The 22358-nt window shown below is 55.4% G+C and overlaps 1 protein-coding gene across 2 annotated transcripts in view; it reads left to right on the top strand.

The window, feature by feature from the left end:
- Positions 1-270: 270 nt before the first annotated feature.
- CTDSPL (CTD small phosphatase like) overlaps positions 271-22358 on the top strand; it is a 60398-nt gene continuing 38310 nt past the window's right edge. For both annotated transcript variants that reach the window (XM_075315732.1, XM_075315730.1), the window contains exon 1: positions 271-446. In XM_075315732.1, the coding sequence (XP_075171847.1) occupies positions 371-446 (76 nt within the window). In that variant the 5' untranslated portion in view covers positions 271-370. The remainder of the gene's footprint in view (positions 447-22358) is intronic.

Here is a 22358-nt window from a genome sequence, read left to right as displayed (position 1 = left end):
ACCGCAAGCTCCGTCATTATTATACAAGACCAGGTAGACCCGCGGTGACGAGGCAGTTAATGTCCGACCACGCCCCTTGTTTATGTCGGACAGGAGCGCGTCCCTCCACCGTCGCCATGTTGGGAAGGTCACTAGAGAGAGAAGGGGAGGAGCTCCGGCTGTCACACCGCCTCCTCCTGAGGGAAAACAGCGACCCGCCGCGGACTCCGCCACCCCCGGGACAGCGGCCCCTTCTCCCCCGCCTGGACTTCATGCTGAGGAGGAGAAAGCCGAGCCAGGGAGCCGACCCGGCCGCGGACACCCGGGGAAGCCTGAGCGAGCCGGCCGGGGGATAGACGTTACCGCGGAGAACCAGAGCGCGGCCGAGTCCATGGACAACACGTCCATCATCACCCAGCTCAGCAACCCGAAGGAGGAGGCCGTGCTGTCCTGTGCCCAGGAGAAGGGTGAGTGCCCGAGAGGAGGAGGAGGGTGAGTGCCGGGAGGAGGAGGAGGAGGGTGAGTGCCCGAGAGGAGGAGGGTGAGTGCCCGAGAGGAGGAGGAGGAGAAGGGTGAGTGCCCGAGAGGAGGAGGAGGAGGGTGAGTGCCCGAGAGGAGGAGGAGGAGGGTGAGTGCCCGAGAGGAGGAGGAGGAGGGTGAGTGCCCGAGAGGAGGAGGAGGAGGGTGAGTGCCCGAGAGGAGGAGGAGGAGGGTGAGTGCCCGAGAGGAGGAGGAGGAGGGTGAGTGCCCGGGAAGAGGAGGAGGAGGGTGAGTGCCCGAGAGGAGAAGGAGGAGGGTGAGTGCCCGAGAGGAGGAGGAGAAGGGTGAGTGCCCGGGAAGAGGTGGAGAAGGGTGAGTGCCCGAGAGGAGGAGGAGAAGGGTGAGTGCCCGAGAGGAGGAGGAGAAGGGTGAGTGCCCGAGAGGAGGAGGAGAAGGGTGAGTGCCCGAGAAGAGGAGGAGAAGGGTGAGTGCCCGAGAGGAGGAGGAGGAGGAGGGTGAGTGCCCGAGAGGAGGAGGAGGAGGAGGGTGAGTGCCCGAGAGGAGGAGGAGGAGGAGGGTGAGTGCCCGAGAGGAGGAGGAGGAGGAGGGTGAGTGCCCGAGAGGAGGAGGAGAAGGGTGAGTGCCCGAGAGGAGGAGGAGAAGGGTGAGTGCCCGAGAGGAGGAGGAGAAGGGTGAGTGCCCGAGAGGAGGAGGAGAAGGGTGAGTGCCCGAGAGGAGGAGGAGAAGGGTGAGTGCCCGAGAGGAGGAGGAGAAGGGTGAGTGCCCGAGAGGAGGAGGAGAAGGGTGAGTGCCCGAGAGGAGGAGGAGAAGGGTGAGTGCCCGAGAGGAGGAGGAGAAGGGTGAGTGCCCGAGAGGAGGAGGAGAAGGGTGAGTGCCCGAGAGGAGGAGGAGGAGGAGGAGGAGGGTGAGTGCCCGAGAGGAGAAGGAGAAGGGTGGTGAGTGCCCGAGAGGGGGAGGGTGAGTGCCCGAGAGGAGGAGGAGGAGGAGGGTGAGTGCCCGAGAGGAGGAGGAGGAGGAGGGTGAGTGCCCGAGAGGAGGAGGAGGAGGGTGAGTGCCCGAGAGGAGGAGGAGGAGGAGGGTGAGTGCCCGAGAGGAGGAGGAGGAGGGTGAGTGCCCGAGAGGAGGAGGGTGAGTGCCCGAGAGGAGGAGGAGGAGGAGGGTGAGTGCCCGAGAGGAGGAGGAGGAGGGTGAGTGCCCGAGAGGAGGAGGAGGAGGAGATGAGTGCCCGAGAGGAGGAGGGTGAGTGCCCGAGAGGAGGAGGAGGAGGAGGGTGAGTGCCCGAGAGGAGGAGGGTGAGTGCCCGAGAGGAGGAGGGTGAGTGCCCGAGAGGAGGAGGAGGAGGGTGAGTGCCCGAGAGGAGGAGGAGGAGGGTGAGTGCCCGAGAGGAGGAGGAGGAGGAGGAGGGTGAGTGCCCGAGAGGAGGAGGAGGGTGAGTGCCCGAGAGGAGGAGGAGGGTGAGTGCCCGAGAGGAGGAGGAGGGTGAGTGCCCGAGAGGAGGAGGAGGGTGAGTGCCCGAGAGGAGGAGGAGAAGGGTGAGTGCCCGAGAAGAGGAGGAGGAGGGTGAGTGCCCGAGAGGAGGAGGAGACGGGTGAGTGCCCGAGAGGAGGAGGAGATGGGTGGTGAGTACCCGAGAGGAGGAGGAGGAGAAGGATAGTGAGTGCCCGAGAGGAGGAGGAGGAGGAGGAGTAGGAGGGTGAGTGCCCGAGAGGAGGAGGAGGAGGAGGAGGGTGAGTGCCCGAGAGGAGGAGGAGGAGGAGGAGGGCGAGTGCCCGAGAGGAGGAGGAGGAGGAGGGTGAGTGCCCGAGAGGAGGAGGAGGAGGAGGGTGAGTGCCCGGAAGAGGAGGAGGAGGGTGAGTGCCCGAGAGGAGGAGGAGGAGGAGGGTGAGTGCCTGAGAGGAGGAGGAGGAGGAGGGTGAGTGCCCGAGAGGAGGAGGAGGAGGGTGAGTGCCCGAGAGGAGGAGGAGGAGGAGGAGGGTGAGTGCCCGAGAGGAGGAGGAGGAGGAGAAGGGTGAGTGCCCGAGAGGAGGAAGGAGGAGGGTGAGTGCCCGAGAGGAGGAGGAGGAGGGTGAGTGCCCGAGAGGAGGAGGAGGAGGGTGAGTGCCCGAGAGGAGGAGGAGGAGGGTGAGTGCCCGAGAGGAGGAGGAGGAGGAGGGTGAGTGCCCGAGAGGAGGAGGAGGAGGAGGGTGAGTGCCCGAGAGGAGGAGGAGGAGGAGGGTGAGTGCCCGAGAGGAGGAGGAGGAGGAGGGTGAGTGCCCGAGAGGAGGAGGAGGAGGGTGAGTGCCCGAGAGGAGGAGGAGGAGGGTGAGTGCCCGAGAGGAGGAGGAGGATGAGTGCCCGAGAGGAGGAGGGTGAGTGCCCGAGAGGAGGAGGAGGAGGAGGGTGAGTGCCCGAGAGGAGGAGGAGGAGGAGGGTGAGTGCCCGAGAGGAGGAGGAGGGTGAGTGCCCGAGAGGAGGAGGAGGGTGAGTGCCCGAGAGGAGGAGGAGAAGGGTGAGTGCCCGAGAAGAGGAGGAGGAGGGTGAGTGCCCGAGAGGAGGAGGAGAAGGGTGAGTGCCCGAGAGGAGGAGGAGATGGGTGGTGAGTACCCGAGAGGAGGAGGAGGAGAAGGATAGTGAGTGCCCGAGAGGAGGAGGAGGAGTAGGAGGGTGAGTGCCCGAGAGGAGGAGGAGGAGGAGGAGGGTGAGTGCCCGAGAGGAGGAGGAGGAGGAGGAGGGTGAGTGCCCGAGAGGAGGAGGAGGAGGAGGGTGAGTGCCCGAGAGGAGGAGGAGGGTGAGTGCCCGGGAAGAGGAGGAGGAGGGTGAGTGCCCGAGAGGAGGAGGAGGGTGAGTGCCCGAGAGGAGGAGGAGGGTGAGTGCCCGAGAGGAGGAGGAGGAGGGTGAGTGCCCGAGAGGAGGAGGAGGAGGGTGAGTGCCCGAGAGGAGGAGGAGGAGGAGGGTGAGTGCCCGAGAGGAGGAGGAGGAGGGTGAGTGCCCGAGAGGAGGAGGAGGAGGAGGGTGAGTGCCCGAGAGGAGGAGGAGGAGGAGGGTGAGTGCCCGAGAGGAGGAGGAGGAGGGTGAGTGCCCGAGAGGAGGAGGAGGAGGGTGAGTGCCCGAGAGGAGGAGGAGGAGGGTGAGTGCCCGAGAGGAGGAGGAGGAGGGTGAGTGCCCAGGAAGAGGAGGAGGAGGAGGAGGAGGGTGAGTGCCCGGGAAGAGGAGGAGGAGGAGAGTGAGTGCCCGAGAGGAGGAGGAGGAGGGTGAGTGCCCGAGAGGAGGAGGAGGAGGGTGAGTGCCCAGGAAGAGGAGGAGGAGGAGGAGGGTGAGTGCCCGGGAAGAGGAGGAGGAGAGGAGGAGGAGGAGGAGAGTGAGTGCCCGAGAGGAGGAGGAGGAGGAGGGTGAGTGCCGGGAAGAGGAGGAGGAGGAGGGTGAGTGCCCGGGAAGAGGAGGAGGGTGAGTGCCCGGGAAGAGGAGGAGGAGGAGGGTGAGTGCCCGGGAAGAGGAGGAGGAGGGTGAGTGCCGAGGAGGAGGGTGAGTGCCCGAGAGGAGGAGGAGGAGGAGGGTGAGGGTGAGTGCCCGAGAGGAGAAGGAGAAGGGTGAGTGCCCGAGAGGAGGAGGGTGAGGGTGAGTGCCCGAGAGGAGAAGGAGAAGGGTGAGTGCCCGAGAGGAGGAGGAGAAGGGTGAGTGCCCGAGAGGAGGAGGAGAAGGGTGAGTGCCCGAGAGGAGGAGGAGAAGGGTGAGTGCCCGAGAGGAGGAGGAGAAGGGTGAGTGCCCGAGAGGAGGAGGAGAAGGGTGAGTGCCCGAGAGGAGGAGGAGAAGGGTGAGTGCCCGAGAGGAGGAGGAGAAGGGTGAGTGCCCGAGAGGAGGAGGAGAAGGGTGAGTGCCCGAGAGGAGGAGGAGAAGGGTGAGTGCCCGAGAGGAGGAGGAGAAGGGTGAGTGCCCGAGAGGAGGAGGAGAAGGGTGAGTGCCCGAGAGGAGGAGGAGAAGGGTGAGTGCCCGAGAGGAGGAGGAGAAGGGTGAGTGCCCGAGAGGAGGAGGAGAAGGGTGAGTGCCCGAGAGGAGGAGGAGAAGGGTGAGTGCCCGAGAGGAGGAGGAGAAGGGTGAGTGCCCGAGAGGAGGAGGAGGAGGGTGAGTGCCGAGAAGAGGAGGAGGAGGGTGAGTGCCCGAGAAGAGGAGGAGGAGGAGGAGGGTGAGTGCCCGAGAGGAGGAGGAGGAGGGTGAGTGCCCAGGAAGAGGAGGAGGAGGAGGGTGAGTGCCCAGGATTTGGAGGAGGAGGAGGGTGAGTGCCCGGAAGAGGAGAGGAGGAGGAGGAGAGTGAGTGCCCGAGAGGAGGAGGAGGAGGGTGAGTGCCCGGGAAGAGGAGGAGGAGGAGGAGAGTGAGTGCCCGAGAGGAGGAGGGTGAGTGCCCGGGAAGAGGAGGAGGAGGAGGGTGAGTGCCCGGGAAGAGGAGGAGGAGAGGAGGAGGGTGAGTGCCCGGGAAGAGGAGGAGGAGGGTGAGTGCCGAGGAGGAGGGTGAGTGCCCGGGAAGAGGAGGAGGAGAAGGGTGAGTGCCCGAGAGGAGGAGGAGGAGGAGGGTGAGGGTGAGTGCCCGAGAGGAGGAGGGTGAGGGTGAGTGCCCGAGAGGAGGAGGGTGAGGGTGAGTGCCCGAGAGGAGGAGGGTGAGGGTGAGTGCCCGAGAGGAGGAGGAGAAGGGTGAGTGCCCGAGAGGAGGAGGAGAAGGGTGAGTGCCCGAGAGGAGGAGGAGAAGGGTGAGTGCCCGAGAGGAGGAGGAGAAGGGTGAGTGCCCGAGAGGAGGAGGAGAAGGGTGAGTGCCCGAGAGGAGGAGGAGGAGGGTGAGTGCCCGAGAAGAGGAGGAGGAGGGTGAGTGCCCGAGAAGAGGAGGAGGAGGGTGAGTGCCCGAGAAGAGGAGGAGGAGGGTGAGTGCCCGAGAAGAGGAGGAGGAGGGTGAGTGCCCGAGAAGAGGAGGAGGAGGGTGAGTGCCCGAGAAGAGGAGGAGGAGGGTGAGTGCCCGAGAAGAGAGGAGGAGGAGGGTGAGTGCCGAGAAGAGGAGGAGGATGAGGTGAGTGCCCGAGAAGAGGAGGAGGAGGAGGGTGAGTGCCCGAGAAGAGGAGGAGGAGGGTGAGTGCCCGAGAAGAGGAGGAGGAGGAGGGTGAGTGCCCGAGAGGAGGAGGAGAAGGGTGGTGAGTGCCCGAGAGGAGGAGGAGGAGGAGGAGGAGAAGGATAGTGAGTGCCCGAGAGGAGGAGGAGGAGGGTGAGTGCCCGAGAGGAGGAGGAGGAGGAGGGTGAGTGCCCGAGAGGAGGAGGAGGAGGAGGGTGAGTGCCCGAGAGGAGGAGGAGGAGGGTGAGTGCCCGAGAGGAGGAGGAGGGTGAGTGCCCGAGAGAGGAGGAGGAGGAGGGTGAGTGCCCGAGAGGAGGAGGGTGAGTGCCCGGGAAGAGGAGGAGGAGGAGGTTGAGTGCCCGGAAGAGGAGGAGGAGGAGGTTGAGTGCCCGGGAAGAGGAGGAGGAGGAGGTGAGTGCCCGGGAAGAGGAGGAGGTGAGTGCTTGGAAGAGGAGAGGAGGAGGGTGAGTGCTTGGGAAGAGGAGGAGGAGGAGGGTGAGTGCCCGAGAGGAGGAGGAGGAGGGTGAGTGCCCGAGAGGAGGAGGAGGAGGGTGAGTGCCTGAGAGGAGGAGGAGGAGGGTGAGTGCCCGAGAAGAGGAGGAGGAGGGTGAGTGCCCGAGAAGAGGAGGAGGAGGGTGAGTGCCCGAGAAGAGGAGGAGGAGGGTGGAGTGCCCGAGAAGAGGAGGAGGAGGGTGAGTGCCCGAGAAGAGGAGGAGGAGGGTGAGTGCCCGAGAAGAGGAGGAGGAGGGTGAGTGCCCGAGAAGAGGAGGAGGAGGAGGGTGAGTGCCCGAGAAGAGGAGGAGGAGGAGGGTGAGTGCCCGAGAAGAGGAGGAGGAGGAGGGTGAGTGCCCGAGAAGAGGAGGAGGAGGGTGAGTGCCCGAGAAGAGGAGGAGGAGGAGGGTGAGTGCCCGAGAGGAGGAGGAGAAGGGTGGTGAGTGCCCGAGAGGAGGAGGAGGAGGAGGAGGAGGAGAAGGATAGTGAGTGCCCGAGAGGAGGAGGAGGAGGGTGAGTGCCCGAGAGAGAGGAGGAGGAGGGTGAGTGCCCGAGAGGAGAGGAGGAGGAGGGTGAGTGCCCGAGAGGAGGAGGAGGAGGGTGAGTGCCCGAGAGGAGGAGGAGGGTGAGTGCCCGAGAGGAGGAGGAGGAGGAGGGTGAGTGCCCGAGAGGAGGAGGGTGAGTGCCCGGAAGAGGAGGAGGAGGAGGTTGAGTGCCCGGGAAGAGGAGGAGGAGGAGTTGAGTGCCCGGGAAGAGGAGGAGGAGGAGGGTGAGTGCCCGGGAAGAGGAGGAGGGTGAGTGCTTGGGAAGAGGAGGAGGAGGAGGGTGAGTGCTTGGGAAGAGGAGGAGGAGGAGGGTGAGTGCCCGAGAGGAGGAGGAGGAGGGTGAGTGCCCGAGAGGAGGAGGAGGAGGTGAGTGCCTGAGAGGAGGAGGAGGAGGGTGAGTGCCCGAGAGGAGGAGGAGGAGGGTGAGTGCCCGGGAAGAGGAGGAGGAGGAGGTGAGTGCCCGGGAAGAGGAGGAGGAGGAGGGTGAGTGCCCGGGAAGAGGAGGAGGAGGAGGGTGAGTGCCCGGAAGAGTAGCAGGAGGAGGGTGAGTGCCCGAGAGGAGGAGGAGGAGGAGGGTGAGTGCCCGAGAGGAGGAGGAGGAGGAGGAGGGTGAGTGCCCGAGAGAGGAGGAGGAGGAGGGTGAGTGCCCGAGAGGAGGAGGAGGAGGAGGAGGAGGAGGGTGAGTGCCCGAGAGGAGGAGGAGGAGGAGGAGGGTGAGTGCCCGAGAGGAGGAGGAGGAGGGTGAGTGCCCGAGAGGAGGAGGAGGAGGAGGGTGAGTGCCCGAGAGGAGGAGGAGGAGGAGGGTGAGTGCCCGAGAGGAGGAGGAGGAGGAGGGTGAGTGCCGAGAGGAGGAGGAGGGTGAGTGCCCGAGAGGAGGAGGAGGAGGAGGGTGAGTGCCCGAGAGGAGGAGGAGGAGGAGGGTGAGTGCCCGAGAGGAGGAGGAGGAGGGTGAGTGCCCGAGAGGAGGAGGGTGAGTGCCCGAGAGGAGGAGGGTGAGTGCCGAGGAGGAGGAGGAGGGTGAGTGCCCGGGAAGAGGAGGAGGAGGAGGAGGGTGAGTGCCCGAGAGGAGGAGGGTGAGTGCCCGAGAGGAGGAGGGTGAGTGCCCGAGAGGAGGAGGGTGAGTGCCCGAGAGGAGGAGGGTGAGTGCCCGAGAGGAGGAGGGTGAGTGCCCGAGAGGAGGAGGGTGAGTGCCCGAGAGGAGGAGGGTAAGTGCCCGGGAAGAGGAGGAGGAGAAGGGTGAGTGCCCGGGAAGAGGAGGAGGGTGAGTGCCCGTGAGGAGGAGGAGGGTGGTGAGTGCCCGGGAGGAGGAGGAGGGTGGTGAGTGCCCGGGAGGAGGAGGAGGGTGGTGAGTGCCCGAGAGGAGGAGGATGGTGGTGAATGCCTGAGAGGAGGAGGAGGAGGGTGGTGAGTGCCCGAGAGGAGGAGGAAGGTGGTGAGTGCCCGAGAGGAGGAGGAGGGTGGTGAGTGCCCGAGAGGAGGAGGAGGAGGGTGAGTGCCCGAGAGGAGGAGGAGGAGGGTGAGTGCCCGAGAGGAGGAGGAGGAGGGTGAGTGCCCGAGAGGAGGAGAAGGAGGGTGAGTGCCCGAGAGGAGGAGAAGGAGGGTGAGTGCCCGAGAGGAGGAGAAGGAGGGTGAGTGCCCGAGAGGAGGAGGAGGAGGAGGAGGAGGGTGAGTGCCCGAGAGGAGGAGGGTGAGTGCCCGAGAGGAGGAGGAGGAGGGTGAGTGCCCGGGAAGAGGAGGAGGAGGAGGAGGGTGAGTGCCCGAGAGGAGGAGGGTGAGTGCCCGAGAGGAGGAGGGTGAGTGCCCGAGAGGAGGAGGGTGAGTGCCCGAGAGGAGGAGGGTGAGTGCCCGAGAGGAGGAGGAGGAGGGTGAGTGCCCGAGAGGAGGAGGAGGAGGGTGAGTGCCCGAGAGGAGGAGGAGGAGGGTGAGTGCCCGAGAGGAGGAGGAGGAGGGTGAGTGCCCGAGAGGAGGAGGAGGAGGGTGAGTGCCCGGCAGGTGGAGGGTGAGGTTTGGGTAATGTTGGCAGATGCCAAGCACAAGATTTTATTTCCAGAATTGAAGGATTGTGCAGAGAGTAAGCTGCTTGTAGAGCGGTTCGGTGCTGTAGTGTTGGGTTTTCTACCTCTTTCGGGCACTGTGGGAAAATATTTGATTCCCAATTTATAGGATGTTGCCCAAAAAATCCCTTGTGGAGCAGAAGTGCTTATACTGCGCCTGTGTGTGCCTTTAAATAATAATCTGTAGGGTGATGGATTCTGTGCTGTGCCATATTTATAGGGGTGTCTGTGCTGTGCCCGAACATGTGATGCCCAGGCTAAACATTTTGTTCCTGGGATTGATGCAGATAAGTTACTCAGGGGCCAGAAAGTGTGTGGGGTTGTGCCAGGGTAATTATCTGCGCTGGTCGAGGGTATGATGTGCCCAGCTATATAAAATATGGCTTATTTGGTAAAGTTGGGTGGTGCCAGGGAAAAGATTAGATACCAAAAATACCAAAAATGGATGGATTGTATCAAAATAAAGATGCCCATCAAATGCTGCCCAGAATAAGGATTGTGTGCCAGGATTTGGTGCCAACAATTTAGGTTGGGTATAGCAAGATCAGTAATGTATCCCAGAAAGGGGTAAGGGTGGCATTGTGCCCGGTTAGTGGTCTGCGCGGGGTGATGTGGCCATTATGTTACCCTGCACTAAGGTAAGGATTTGGTGCCCCAGAGTCGAGGTGATGCCAGCTAGAAGGGGATAGTTTTATGCCAGCCAAATATTGGATGCCCAGTGATGGCCCAGTGCTCTGGTTGCAGTCTTCTTTTGCTTCTGTGCGGTGCCCAAGGACGTACGCCATATTTAGCGTGTGACCTGTGCTGTGCCCGGGGGCAGGGGTGATGCCCGTATTAAGGACTGTGTGCCTGGGATTGCTAGCTTTACCTTGGGTTAATAGTTGGTGAGGTTAAGTGGGCAGCGTACTGGTCTGAACTGTGCCCGATGGGTAAGGAACAGGTACTGGGCGATGCCCCTATTGGTGCGGTTCTTGCTTCTGCCAGTGATACAGAATTGGGCTATATGCACACGCTGCATTTTTTTTTCTGAGTGCATCTTTTTATCCCGTGGTCACAGAAGCGCAGCTTGTGGCCCAAAAAAACACATGACTTTTTGCCGCGTTTTTGTTAATATGTTTTTTAAAGGCGAATCAAAATATGATAGGATAATTGATAGAATAGATGGAGCAATCGCTACCATAGCCAGTTGTTTTTTTTTTTAAATTAAAAAAAGATGTGGGGTCCCCCCATTTTTTATATCCAGCACAGAAACAGCAGCAGCTGCAGATTGCAACCCTCAGCTGTGTGCTGTACCTTGGCTGGTTATGAAAAATAGAGGGGATCCCACGCTTTTTTTATTAAAAAAAAATTACGTGGGGTCCCCCCCATTTTTCTAATACCAACTAAGGTACAGCAGACAACTGGGGGCTGATATTATTAGGGTGGGAAGGGCCATGGTTATTTGGCCTTTTCCAGCCTAACAATAGCAGCCCCAGAAGGGGCGCATCCATAAGATGTACCAATTCTGGTGCTGGACCCGGCTCTTCTCGTTGCCCTGGTGCAGTGGCAATCCAGGTAATGAGGGAGTTAATGGCAGCCCTCAGCTGCCACTAAGCCCTAGATTAGTAATGGCAGGCATCTGAGACCCCCCCCCCCCATCACTAGTCTCTAAGTGAAAGTAAATAAATGCAAACACCCAAAAAATCCTTTATTTGAAATAAGACAAAAAAGCACCCTCTTTCACCGCTTTATTAACCCCCAAACACACTGCAGGTCCGACGTAATCCACACGATGTCCCACAATGCTTCAAGTACTGCTACAGCTGAAGCTCACAGCGAGTGCCATGAACATGACCACACGCTGTGAGGTTCAGGTAGTGACTGAAGTGAGCCACGCGATAAGGGGTGATGTCACTCAGGTGATTTGCGGTCACAGGTTGAGGACTCCGGCTGTGGCTGCAGCAGCTGACCTGAGTGATGTCACCGCTCTGCCTGAACCTCACAGCGGGCAGTCATGTTCTATGGCGCTTGCTGTGAGCTTCAGATGTAGCAGTACTGGACGCATCATGGGACCTCGTGTAGATACGTCGGACCTGCATGGGTGTTTTGGGGTTAATAAAATGGTGAAAGAGGGGGCTTTTTTTGTCTTATTTCAAATAAAAGATTTTTTGGGGGTTTTTATGTTTATTTACTTTCACTTACAGGTTAGTGATGGGAAGTCTCATAGATGCCTGACATTACCCATCTAGGACTTAGTGGCTGCTGTGGGCTGCCATTAACTCTTTATTACCTCAATTGCCACCGCACCAGGGCAATCGGGAAGAGCTGGGTAAAGTGTTGGAGCTGTCGCATCTAATGAATGTGGCAATTCTAGGCAGCTGCAGGCTAATGTATTTAGGCTGGGGGGCACCCAATAATCATGGGTATCCCCAGCCTGAGAATACCAGCCCCAGCTGTCAGGCTTTATCTTGGCTTGGTATCATAATACGGAAGCATTCTATGCCAATTTTTTTTTTATTAATGTATTTATTTTACTGTACAATATAGACCCGCCCACCGGTGTCTGTGATTGGAAGCCTCAGACACGCTGTCACTCATTGTAGGGGCTCGTCTGACGGCAACCAATCAGACACCGGTGGGCGGGGAAAGCAGTTCAAATGCAATGAAGGTTCTGTGCGGCTCGGGTAGTGAATGAGAGGCCACGGGAGCAGTTCACAGCCGCCCCGGTGAATCGGTAACTATGAAGCTCTTGCTCCTACCCCTTTGCACCCGATTCTGGTCCCCATAGACTTTATATGGGGACCGGCATCTGGCCAATACCAGGGATCTAACCCCCACCAACCCAGAGTCGGTCCTCCAAAACACAAAAAGAATTGACATGCTGCGTCTTCAAAAATGCAGCCAAAAAAGGCTGCAGTGTGCGGATAGCAAAATAGAAATCTCATAGACTTTGCTGGGGGAATGAAATGCTGCATTTGGGTGCATCTTTGTGACCTCGAAACCTCACCAAAAATGCATCAAAAGATGCAATATCCTTGGAAGCTCAAAATAGGTTACTCCAGAATTAAAAATGGCAAAAAGAAGGGCAATATAATAATATAATAATATTTATTCATTTATATAGCGCTATTAATTCCACAGCGCTTTACATACATTGGCAACACTGTCCCCATTGGGGCTCACAATCTAGAGTCACTATCAGTATGTCTTTGGAGTGGGGGAGGAAACCGGAGAACCCGGAGAAAACCCACGCAAACACGGGGAGAACATACAAACTCCTTGCTGATGGTGTCCTTAGTGGGACTATAACCCAGGACCCCAGCGCTGCAAGGCTGTAGTGCTAACCACTGAGCCACCACAAGAGTGCAGTGCTAACTACTGAGCCACCGTGCCGCCCATGTGTACTCTGAGAGAAGAGAGGTGCTGGGACCCGGTTTGAAATGTACCTGTAATTCACTGCTGGGTCCTGGCTGGCCGGTCTGTGCCAGGAGATTGGGCACATGGGATCCTCATTGGTGCCTGGTGACAGACAGGAATGGAGGAAGGAGTCTTTACTGTAAGTGGAGGGTGGCGATGATGTACATGCAAATATTAATCGCCATGGCCATTGATTGACTGTAGCGGGAACCACCGGATCGTCAGCCACGGGGATTTTAAACGTCCCAGATTTAATGGCTGATGCAGGTGGGTGACACTAGAGATGAGGCAGTTTACTTCCTTCTGGAGGGGAGCTAATTTGCATATTTTAGCCAGGGACCATTGCAAATGGCAGGTGCAGAACCTGTACCTGCCCAGGGCATGCTGGGAGTTGTAGTTTGCAGCAGCTGAGAACTGCACAATACATACCACGGCACGGCAAAGTCAGCCAGAGGGGGAGCGTCTTTTTGTCAGGGCATGCTGGGAGTTGTAGTTTGCAGCAGCTGAGATCTGCACAATGCATTCCACTGATACACTACACATAAGTCAGCTATTGGGGGAGTGGCTTTTTGTCAGGGCATGCTCGGAGTTGTAGTCTGGCCCCTAAAAAATGTATCCAGAAAGGGTGGGGGAGGAGCCGAGTCCATGGACAGGCCGGGCAGAGTGAGAGCTGATCTTCAGCAGTGCATGCTGGGAGTTGTAGTCTTACCACAATTGTGGATCACTGATGTGATACATTTACAAGCCGGGTTGGAGCTGTCCTTTATGAGGACCCCCACCTCCATGACATCCATTCAGGGTGTACGGGTGGGGGTGATCATTGTGTGGCTGCACCATTTTACATTTTTTTTTTTTTTTTTTTTTTTTAAGGGGGTCTGCAGTCAGGACAGCCACTGTCTATGGACCATATTAAAGCACAGTGATGTTATGGGGGAGCCCCGCAGGGGAATGGGTATCACGGGGCACTTCCAACAGCCACACCCTTTATTGTCAGGGTGGGCAACACAAAGATGGTGCAGGGGTCTTCAAGCTCTACCCTGCAGGCACCCAGCTGTATAGAGCCTTAATTAAAGAGACACTCCGGGGGGGACACACACTTATCTTATGCCTATTGTGACCCCCCCCCCAGCCCTCCGACTTCTTATCTAGCAAGCTCCATTTATTTTGAGCCCCGGTAATGGCAGCCGGTTACTCCTTCACACCGGCGCTCCCTTTGGTACAAGTCGTAATTGCGTCAATCCGTCATCATAGCTGTCCAGCGCACGCCGCCCCTGGGGGGGGGAAACAAAGGCTTCGAGTTGTTAATAGCAAAACTGACCCTAAACTATAGTTCTCTGTTATCAGCCATGTCTGGGCGTGCGTAACTATTGTTTGGCAGTGTCGAAATCGTTCATGCAATCCGTTGTTCTCTGTTATCAGCTACTAGAGGTCTGAGAGTCTATACAGACTCTGTCCATTTACATTAGTCATTGCCAGGCAATGCTGGGAGTTGTAGTCCCCCCCTGTAGCCTCCATGGTGCTGGCAGCGCCGCAGTTTATTTTGGACGTTCATTTACTAATATCCCGGGAATGTTGGAGAACATTTCGATTTTTGTCCCACAAACAGCGCAGACGCTGCCAAGTGTGGATCTACCGGAGGGCGAAACGCAGCTGTGGGGGCGGCGATAGGGAATGTTTGCTAATTGGGGAGCTTTTCTAGGAATTTGGAAAATTCTTGTTATTTATTCCACTATTTTTAGCTTATGGATGATTGCTGGTTTCAAATAAGTCACTCTTTTCCCCCATGCTTTACACTGCAGCTCTGGCCCACGCTCAGCACATTATACCTTTGCAGATCATGGACTGCGAGGGTCCACCGTCAGGTGGGGAGGGGGTGTCTAGAGGTTTCGGCACGGCCCCTCACCCACTCTTTACACTGCAGGTGATCCCTAAATGTTCCCAGCACCCCGGCTTGGGAAATCCAAAACGTGGCGGTGCCCGGCTGAGGACCGGCGCTTTCCTACGTGCCGTCAGTTGCTAAGGAACAGCGCAGAAGCCATTATTAGCGCCTCATGTGAGCAGCGTGATCCGGGGAATGGCACTCGCACCGGGCGATCCCCTTGTCTTGTGGTCGGTTTGTCCTTGGAGGAATCTCACAAGTTCTCAGCTTGCCCCGCTCTACTGGGAAATCAAGGGTTAAATTCACTTAAAGGGGTACTCCCATCTCTGCTGGATATGTCATCGATCAGCACGGTCTGAACTCTGCTGAATTCGGACCCCGGGGTCCTGCGGCTCCTGTGCCCTCCGCCCGTCATGGCTTCCGTTTCCAGTACACTCCTCATTTAATCGCTGGATCATTGAGTGATCTATAGGTCGCGTGTGAATAATAAGATCCCGCTACTGTGAACCGACGTCTTCCCAGGAATTAAAGGTTTATGTCCGGCCCCGTATCTGGGAAGGAATCTCCCCGACATCTGTCTTCCCCTTAGTAAGAAATCAATATCTCCAAAGTGGAGCGGAGCCTCCTGCTGGGATCACAGGGAAGGGAAATCCGGCTCATGGTGACCGCGCACCTCCTATACATAGAGCTGTACACGGCACACCGCGGCTAGAGGAGCGGGGAATGTATCTGTGCTCATACCTACCGACTCCCCAAAATAACGGATTTACCTGCATAATGGTTACCTCCTGTATTATACTCCAGAGCTGCACTCACTATTCTGCTGGTACAGTCACTGTGTACATACATTACATTACTGATCCTGAGTTACCTCCTGTATTATACTCCAGAGCTGCACTCACTATTCTGCTGGTGCAGTCACTGTGTACATACATTACATTACATTACTGATCCTGAGTTATATCTTGTATTATACTCCAGAGCTGCATTCAATATTCTGCTGGTGCAATCACTGTGTACATACATTACTTATCCTGTATTATACTCCAGAGCTGCACTCACTATTCTGCTGGTGCAGTCACTGTGTACATACATTACATTACATTACTGATCCTGAGTTATATCTTGCATTATACTCCACAGCTGCACTTACTATTCTGCTGGTGCAGTCACTGTGTACATACATTACATTACTGATCCTGAGTTATATCTTGCATTATACTCCACAGCTGCACTCACTATTCTGCTGGTGCAGTCACTGTGTACATACATTACATTACTGATCCTGAGTTATATCTTGCATTATACTCCACAGCTGCATTCAATATTCTGCTGGTGCAGTCACTGTGTACATACATTACTGATCCTGAGTTACATCCTGTATTATACTCCACAGCTGCACTCACTATTCTGCTGGTGCAGTCACTGTGTACATACATTACTGATCCTGAGTTACATCCTGTATTATACTCCAGAGCTGCACTCACTATTCTACTGGTGCAGTCACTGTGTACATACATTACATTACTGATCCTGAGTTACCTCCTGTATTATACTCCAGAGCTGCACTCACTATTCTACTGGTGCAGTCACTGTGTACATACATTACATTACTGATCCTGAGTTACCTCCTGTATTATCCTCCAGAGCTGCACTCATTATTCTCCTGGTGCAGTCACTGTGTATATATATTACATTACTGATCCTGAGTTACCTCCTGTATTATCCTCCAGAGCTGCACTCGCTATTCTGCTGGTGCAGTCACTGTGTACATGCATTACATTATTGATCCTGAGTTACAGCCTGTATTACACTCCACAGGTGCATTCACTATTCTGGTGGAGTCACTGTACAGGATAATCTAATGTATGTACACAGTGGCTGCACCAGCAGAATAGTGAGTGCAGCTCTGGAGTAACTGGGGATCAGTGCAGTATATGTAATGTATGTACATGTGGATTATGTGATAATGCACGCTCTGTATCTCCTCCGGGCAGATGTGCCCTGTGTGACGCCATTGCTCTGCATGGAGCTGGAGGAGTCGGCAGGGAACAATCCCCGGTGTTTGCGGTGCACCTGTTGTTGTGACCCGCTCCGTGCCCTGGCATAGCTGCGGCATTCCTCTGCCCCCGATCCCGCGGTGCCGGCTCTTCTCTATGGGGTGGGCCGCCTGCGCTGCTGAGAGAAAGGAATGTGTTGGTTTTTTGTGGCCATCTGTCTTGTTGGAGAATGGTTTCCGTCACCAGTTATGTTCATGTTCCCAGTCTGCAGCGCTGGATATATACCTGCCATCTTCAGCCGTCCCCGGGCGTCCTCCATATACCTGCCATCTTCAGCCGTCCCCGGGCGTCCTCCATATACCTGCCATCTTCAGCCGTCCCCGAGCGTCCTCCATATACCTGCCATCTTCAGCCGTCCCCGGGCGTCCTCCATATACCTGCCATCTTCAGCCGTCCCCGGGCGTCCTCCATATACCTGCCATCTTCAGCCGTCCCCGGGCGTTCCCCATATACCTGCCATCTTCAGCCGTCCCCGGGCGTCCTCCATATACCTGCCATCTTCAGCCGTCCCCGGGCGTCCTCCATATACCTGCCATCTTCAGCCGTCCCCGGGCGTCCTCCATATACCTGCCATCTTCAGCCGTCCCTGGGCGTCCTCGTTATACCTGCCATCTTCAGCCGTCCCTGGGCGTCCTCGTTATACCTGCCATCTTCAGCTGTCCCTGGGCGTCCTCGTTATACGTGCCATCTTCAGCCGTCCCCGGGCGTCCTCGTTATACCTGCCATCTTCAGCCGTGCCCGGGCGTCCTCCATATACCTGCCATCTTCAGCCGTCCCCGGGCGTCCTCGTTATACCTGCCATCTTCAGCCGTCCCCGGGCGTCCTCCATATACCTGCCGTCTTCAGCCATCCCCGGGCGTCCTCCATATACCTGCCGTCTTCAGCCATCCTCGGGCGTCCTCCATATACCTGCCATCTTCAGCCGTCCCCGGGCGTCCTCCATATACCTGCCGTCCCCGGGCGTCCTCCATATACCTGCCGTCTTCAGCCGTCCCCGGGCGTCCTCCATATACCTGCCGTCCCCGGGCGTCCTCCATATACCTGCCATCTTCAGCCGTCCCCGGGCGTCCTCCATATACCTGCCGTCCCCGGGCGTCCTCCATATACCTGCCATCTTCAGCCGTCCCCGGGCGTCCTCGTTATACCTGCCATCTTCAGCCGTCCCCGGGCGTCCTCCATATACCTGCCGTCTTCAGCCGTCCCCGGGCGTCCTCGATATACCTGCCGTCTTCAGCCGTCCCCGGGCGTCCTCCATATACCTGCCGTCTTCAGCCGTCCCCGGGCGTCCTCGTTATACCTGCCATCTTCAGCCGTCCCCGGGCGTCCTGTACATGTTACAGGTTCCGCACACACGACCTTTAGTGGCAGCAAAGAAACGCGGCGATGTCTCTGCAGTTTTCGTCTTTTGGGTAAAGTCGTCGGCGTCGGTCACGTATCCGCTTTGCTGCTGTGATGCGCAGCGTGATTCCACAGCGGGGGTCCCATGTGACTGTCCCTTCCGGACCCCAAGTCATTAGTTCTGATGGAGCAGTCGGTTGTCGGGCCGTGGTGGGGACGCTGTATCCGGTCACCGGCATTGTTTCTTTCCATTACTAATGGATACATTGTAACAGCCGCAGTACAAAACCAGCAACTCTGTGATTCCAGGCAGAAATGGCCCTAAACGCGTCGGAGAACGGCCATGGAGCTTCGGCCGCACCGACCGCATTTGTCTACAGCTTCTATATTGGTTGATCGAGTTTTTATACATTTACATTTGGATGGAGTTCCCCTTTAAATGACTTGAAATACGCATTGCAGGCATGGGGAATATGCTGATTTCATTGTTTAAAAAGAGCGCCACTCCTATCTGTGGCGGAGTCTGGTATTGCAGCTAAGACCCGGTCACTTGAAATGACTGGTTGGCATGCACCGCCCTGGTATGGTGCCCGCTGTCTGGTGACTGGCATCTCGCCCCATGTGATGCGGCCCGGTATGCAGGGGCCGCTGCGGATGTATTTCTGGACTGAGAGGTCTCGGGGTTTAGCTGCGTCATCCGGGCAGCTGTTTCCAAAGCAGCGGGGACTGTTTAGTGGAGACGCTGCGCGCAGAGAGCTGTGTGGGTGAAAGGTCCGGGCTCCCCCTGCCAGCGCCACCGATGGGCACGTGGATATTAAATAACTTTACGGAGGTGTATAATTAGGAAAGCAGGCACCAAAAGATCTACAAGTGCTGCGTTACCCACAGGGGCTGAAAGGCTTGTTTGCTGTCAGTGAATTGAGACTGTTTATATATTTATATTGCAAAATTTTTCAGCACATGGCTGATCACAGAGAACAATAGCGGACACATCTCCTAGGCTGCAGATTTCATCCCATGTTGGATGCTCTGCATGTTCTATGTTACAATATTCCACGTTGCAGAGTAACGGAGTGCTGGCGCGATCTGTTTATTGATTGAGTCTTCATTCACATCATGTCGGCAGAGGAAGAAATCAGAAGTTGGAGACGCTGCGGAAATGCACTCTGCTTCTTCTAATTATACAGTATGGAGCAGACTTGACAACGTTCTCGTATAAAGCCATCTTACCGCAGCGCTTTGATCTCTGAAAGGTCCAGATTCCAAAACTGTATTGTCTGAAGCAGATGCCCCCACTGATTAGCAGCTTTCTGCCTATGCACAGCGTACACATAAACTGTCAATCAGTGACGTATAATACAGGATGTAATTCAGGATCAGTACAGATAAGTAATGTGATGTATGTACACAGTGTCTGCACCAGCAGAATAGTGAGTGCAGCTCTGGAGTATAATACAGGAGGTAACTCAGGATCAGTAATGTAATGTATGTACACAGTGACTGCACCAGCAGAATAGTGAGTGCAGCTCTGGAGTATAATACAGGCTATAACTCAGGATCAGTAATGTAATGTATGTACACAGTGACTGCTCCAGCAGAATAGTGAGTGCAGCTCTGGAGTATAATACAGGAGGTAACTCAGGATCAGTAATGTAATGTATGTACACAGTGACTGCACCAGCAGAATAGTGAGTGCAGCTCTGGAGTATAATACAGGAGGTAACTCAGGATCAGTAATGTAATGTATGTGCACAGTGACTGCACCAGCAGAATAGTGAGTGCCGCTCTGGAGTATAATACAGGATGTAACTCAGGATCAATAATGTAATGTATGTACACAGTGACTGCACCAGCAGAATAGTGAGTGCCGCTCTGGAGTATAATACAGGAGGTAACTCAGGATCAGTAATGTAATGTATGTACACAGTGACTGCACCAGCAGAATAGTGAGAGCAGCTCTGGAGTATAATACAGGAGGTAACTCAGGATCAGTAATGTAATGTATGTACACAGTGACTGCACCAGCAGAATAGTGAGTGCCGCTCTGGAGTATAATACAGGAGGTAACTCAGGATCAGTAATGTAATGTATGTACACAGTGACTGCACCAGCAGAATAGTGAGTGCAGCTCTGGAGTATAATACAGGATGTACAGTGCCTTGCGAAAGTATTTTGCCACTTTGAATTTTTCAACCTTTTCCCACATTTCAGGCTTCAAACATAAAGATAAAAATGTTAATGTTCTTGTGAAGAATCAACAACAAGTGACACAATTGTGAAGTTGAAGGAAATTTATTGCTTATTTTAAACTTTTATAAAAAATAATAAACTGAAAATTGGGGCGTGCAATATTATTCATCCCCTGTAAGTGAATCCTTTGTAGCGCCCCCTTTTGTTGCGATTACAGCACAAGTCTCTTGGGGAATGTGTCTATCAGTTTTGCACATGGAGAGGCTGAAATTCTCGCCCATTCTTTCTTTGTAAACAGCTGGAGTTGAGTGAGGTTGGATGGAGGCGTTTGTGAACAGCAGTTTTCAGCTCTTTCCACAGATTCTCGATTGGGTTCAGGTCTGGACTGTCACTTGGCCATTCTAACACCTGGATCGGGTTATTTGTGAACCATTCCATTGTAGATTTTGCTTTATGTTTGAGATCATTGTCTTGTTGGAAGACAAATCTCCGTCCCAGTCTCAGGTCTTTTGCAGACTCCAACAGGTTTTCTTCAAGAATGGTCCTGTATTTGGCTCCATCCATCTTCCCATCAATTTTAACCATCTTCCCTGTCCCTGCTGAAGAAAGCAGGCCCAAACCATGATGCTGCCACCACCATGATTGACAGTGGGGATGGTGTGTTCAGGGTGATGAGCTGTGTTGCTTTTACGCCAAACATATCGTTTAGCATTGTGCCCAAATAGTGTGATTTTGGTTTCCTCTGAGCAGAGCACCTTCCTCCACATGTTTGGTGTCTCCAGGCGGCTTGTGGCAAACTTTAAACAACACTTTTTATGGATATCTTTGAGAAATGGCTTTCTTCTTGCCACTCTTCCATAAAGGCCAGATTTGTGCAGTGTACGGCTGATTGTTGTGCTATGGACAGACTCTCCCACCTCAGCTGTAGATCTCTGCAGATCATCCAGAGGGATCATGGGCCTCTTGGCTGCTTCTCTGATCAGTCTTCTCCTTGTGTGAGGTGATAGTTTGGATGGACGGCCGGGTCTTGGTAGATTTGCAGTGGTATGATGCTCCTTCCATTTCATTATGATCACTTACACAGTGCTTCTTGGGATGTTTAAAGTTTTGGAAATCTTTTTGTAACCAAATCCGGCTTTAAACTTCTCCACAACAGTATCACAGACCTGCCTGTCGGGTTCCTTGGTCTTCATGATGCTCTCTGCGCTTTACGCAGAACACTGAGACTATCACAGAGCAGCATTTATACGGAGACTTGATTACACACAGGGGCTTATATTTATCATCATCAGTCATTTAGGACAACATTGGATCATTCAGAGATCCGCAATCAACTTCTGGAGTGAGTTTGCTGCACTGAAAGTAAAGGGGATGAATAATATTGCACGCCCCAATTTTTAGTTTATTATTTTTTCCAAAGGTTTAAAATAAGCAATAAATTTCGTTCATTTTCACAATTTTGTGTCACTTGTTGTTGATTCTTCACCAGAACATTAACATTTTTATCTTTGTTTGAAGCCTGAAATGTGGGAAAAGGTTAAAAAATTCAAGGGGGCTGAATACTTTCGCAAGGCACTGTAACTCAGGATCAGTAATGTAATGTATGTACACAGTGACTGCACCAGCAGAATAGTGAGTGCAGCTCTAGAGTATAATACAGGAGGTAACTTGAGGATCAGTACAGGATCAGTAATGTAAGTACATAGTGGCTCCACAAGTAGTGAGTGCAGCTCTGGAGGATAATACAGGATCAGTGATGTGCGCTCTGTTTATATGTAAATATTTCGGCGGTGAGGCAATGCTGGTGTTATCTCCTCGTAGTCGCGGCTCGGTCATTCTTTCTCCCTGACGTTCGGTGCTATATAATCTGACATTGCTTTCATGTGCATGTGGTGGTGGTCGGGGCTGTGTATTATCTGGGGGGTGCTGTGTATTATCGGGGGTGGGGGCTGTGTATTATCAGCGGTGGGGGCTGTGTATTATCTGGGGGGTGCTGTGTATTATCGGGGTGGGTGGGGCTGTGTATTATCGGGGGTCGAGGCCGTGTATTATCGGGGGTTGAAGCTGTATATTATCGTGGGGCGCCGTGTAGTATCGGGGTGGGTGGGGGCTGTGTATTATTGGGAGTTGAGGCTGTGTATTATCGGGGGTGGGGGCTGTGTATTATCTGGGGGGCGCTGTGTATTATCAAGTGGCGCTGTGTAGTATCAGGATGGGTGGGTGCTATGTATTATCGGTCGAGGCTGTGTATTATCGGGGGACGCCGTGTAGTATCCGGGGGGAGGGCTGTGTATTATCGGGGGGCGCCGTGTAGTATTGGGGGGGGGGCGCCGTCTAGTATCGGGGGGGTGGGGGGCTGTATAGTATCGGTGACTACGCTCGGGTGTACAGGACAAGTCTATAGGCAGGTGTACTGTTCAGTCCTTGCTGGTTCCTGCCTTACACCAGGCCATGGCGTCTGCTGGATGATGACATCACCGTACGTCTGCGGAGCCGCTGCGGGGGCCGCGCGCTTTGTGCCATCACTTCTACATTTGCTGCACTTTCTGCTTCTCCTCCTTTGTTTTGTGCAGCGTGCATATTTTCGGGTTCCCCAGCAAAATGTCATTGACCGCCATGTAAAGTGATGTGTTGGTATGTGTTCTCGGCATGCTCTTGTGTGCTGTACAATTCACTGCCTCTCCATATTGAACAGACTTGTTTCTGTTACTAAAAAGAAACCATGGAAAGCTTGTGCCAGGAATCCGGTGTCCTCTAACCCTCTTGGCTAATGCCAGGACTACAGTAAAGGCTGACAGTGATGTAAATAAATGGCGCTGATTGTGAGGTGGTAGTGCCGCCAAGAGGGATCTTCAG

This window comes from Anomaloglossus baeobatrachus, chromosome 6 (genome assembly GCF_048569485.1).
Source record: "Anomaloglossus baeobatrachus isolate aAnoBae1 chromosome 6, aAnoBae1.hap1, whole genome shotgun sequence".
Taxonomy (NCBI): Eukaryota; Metazoa; Chordata; class Amphibia; order Anura; family Aromobatidae; genus Anomaloglossus; species Anomaloglossus baeobatrachus.
The sequence above is the reverse complement of the archived record's forward strand: the minus strand, read 5'-3'. Positions and strand labels throughout refer to the sequence as shown.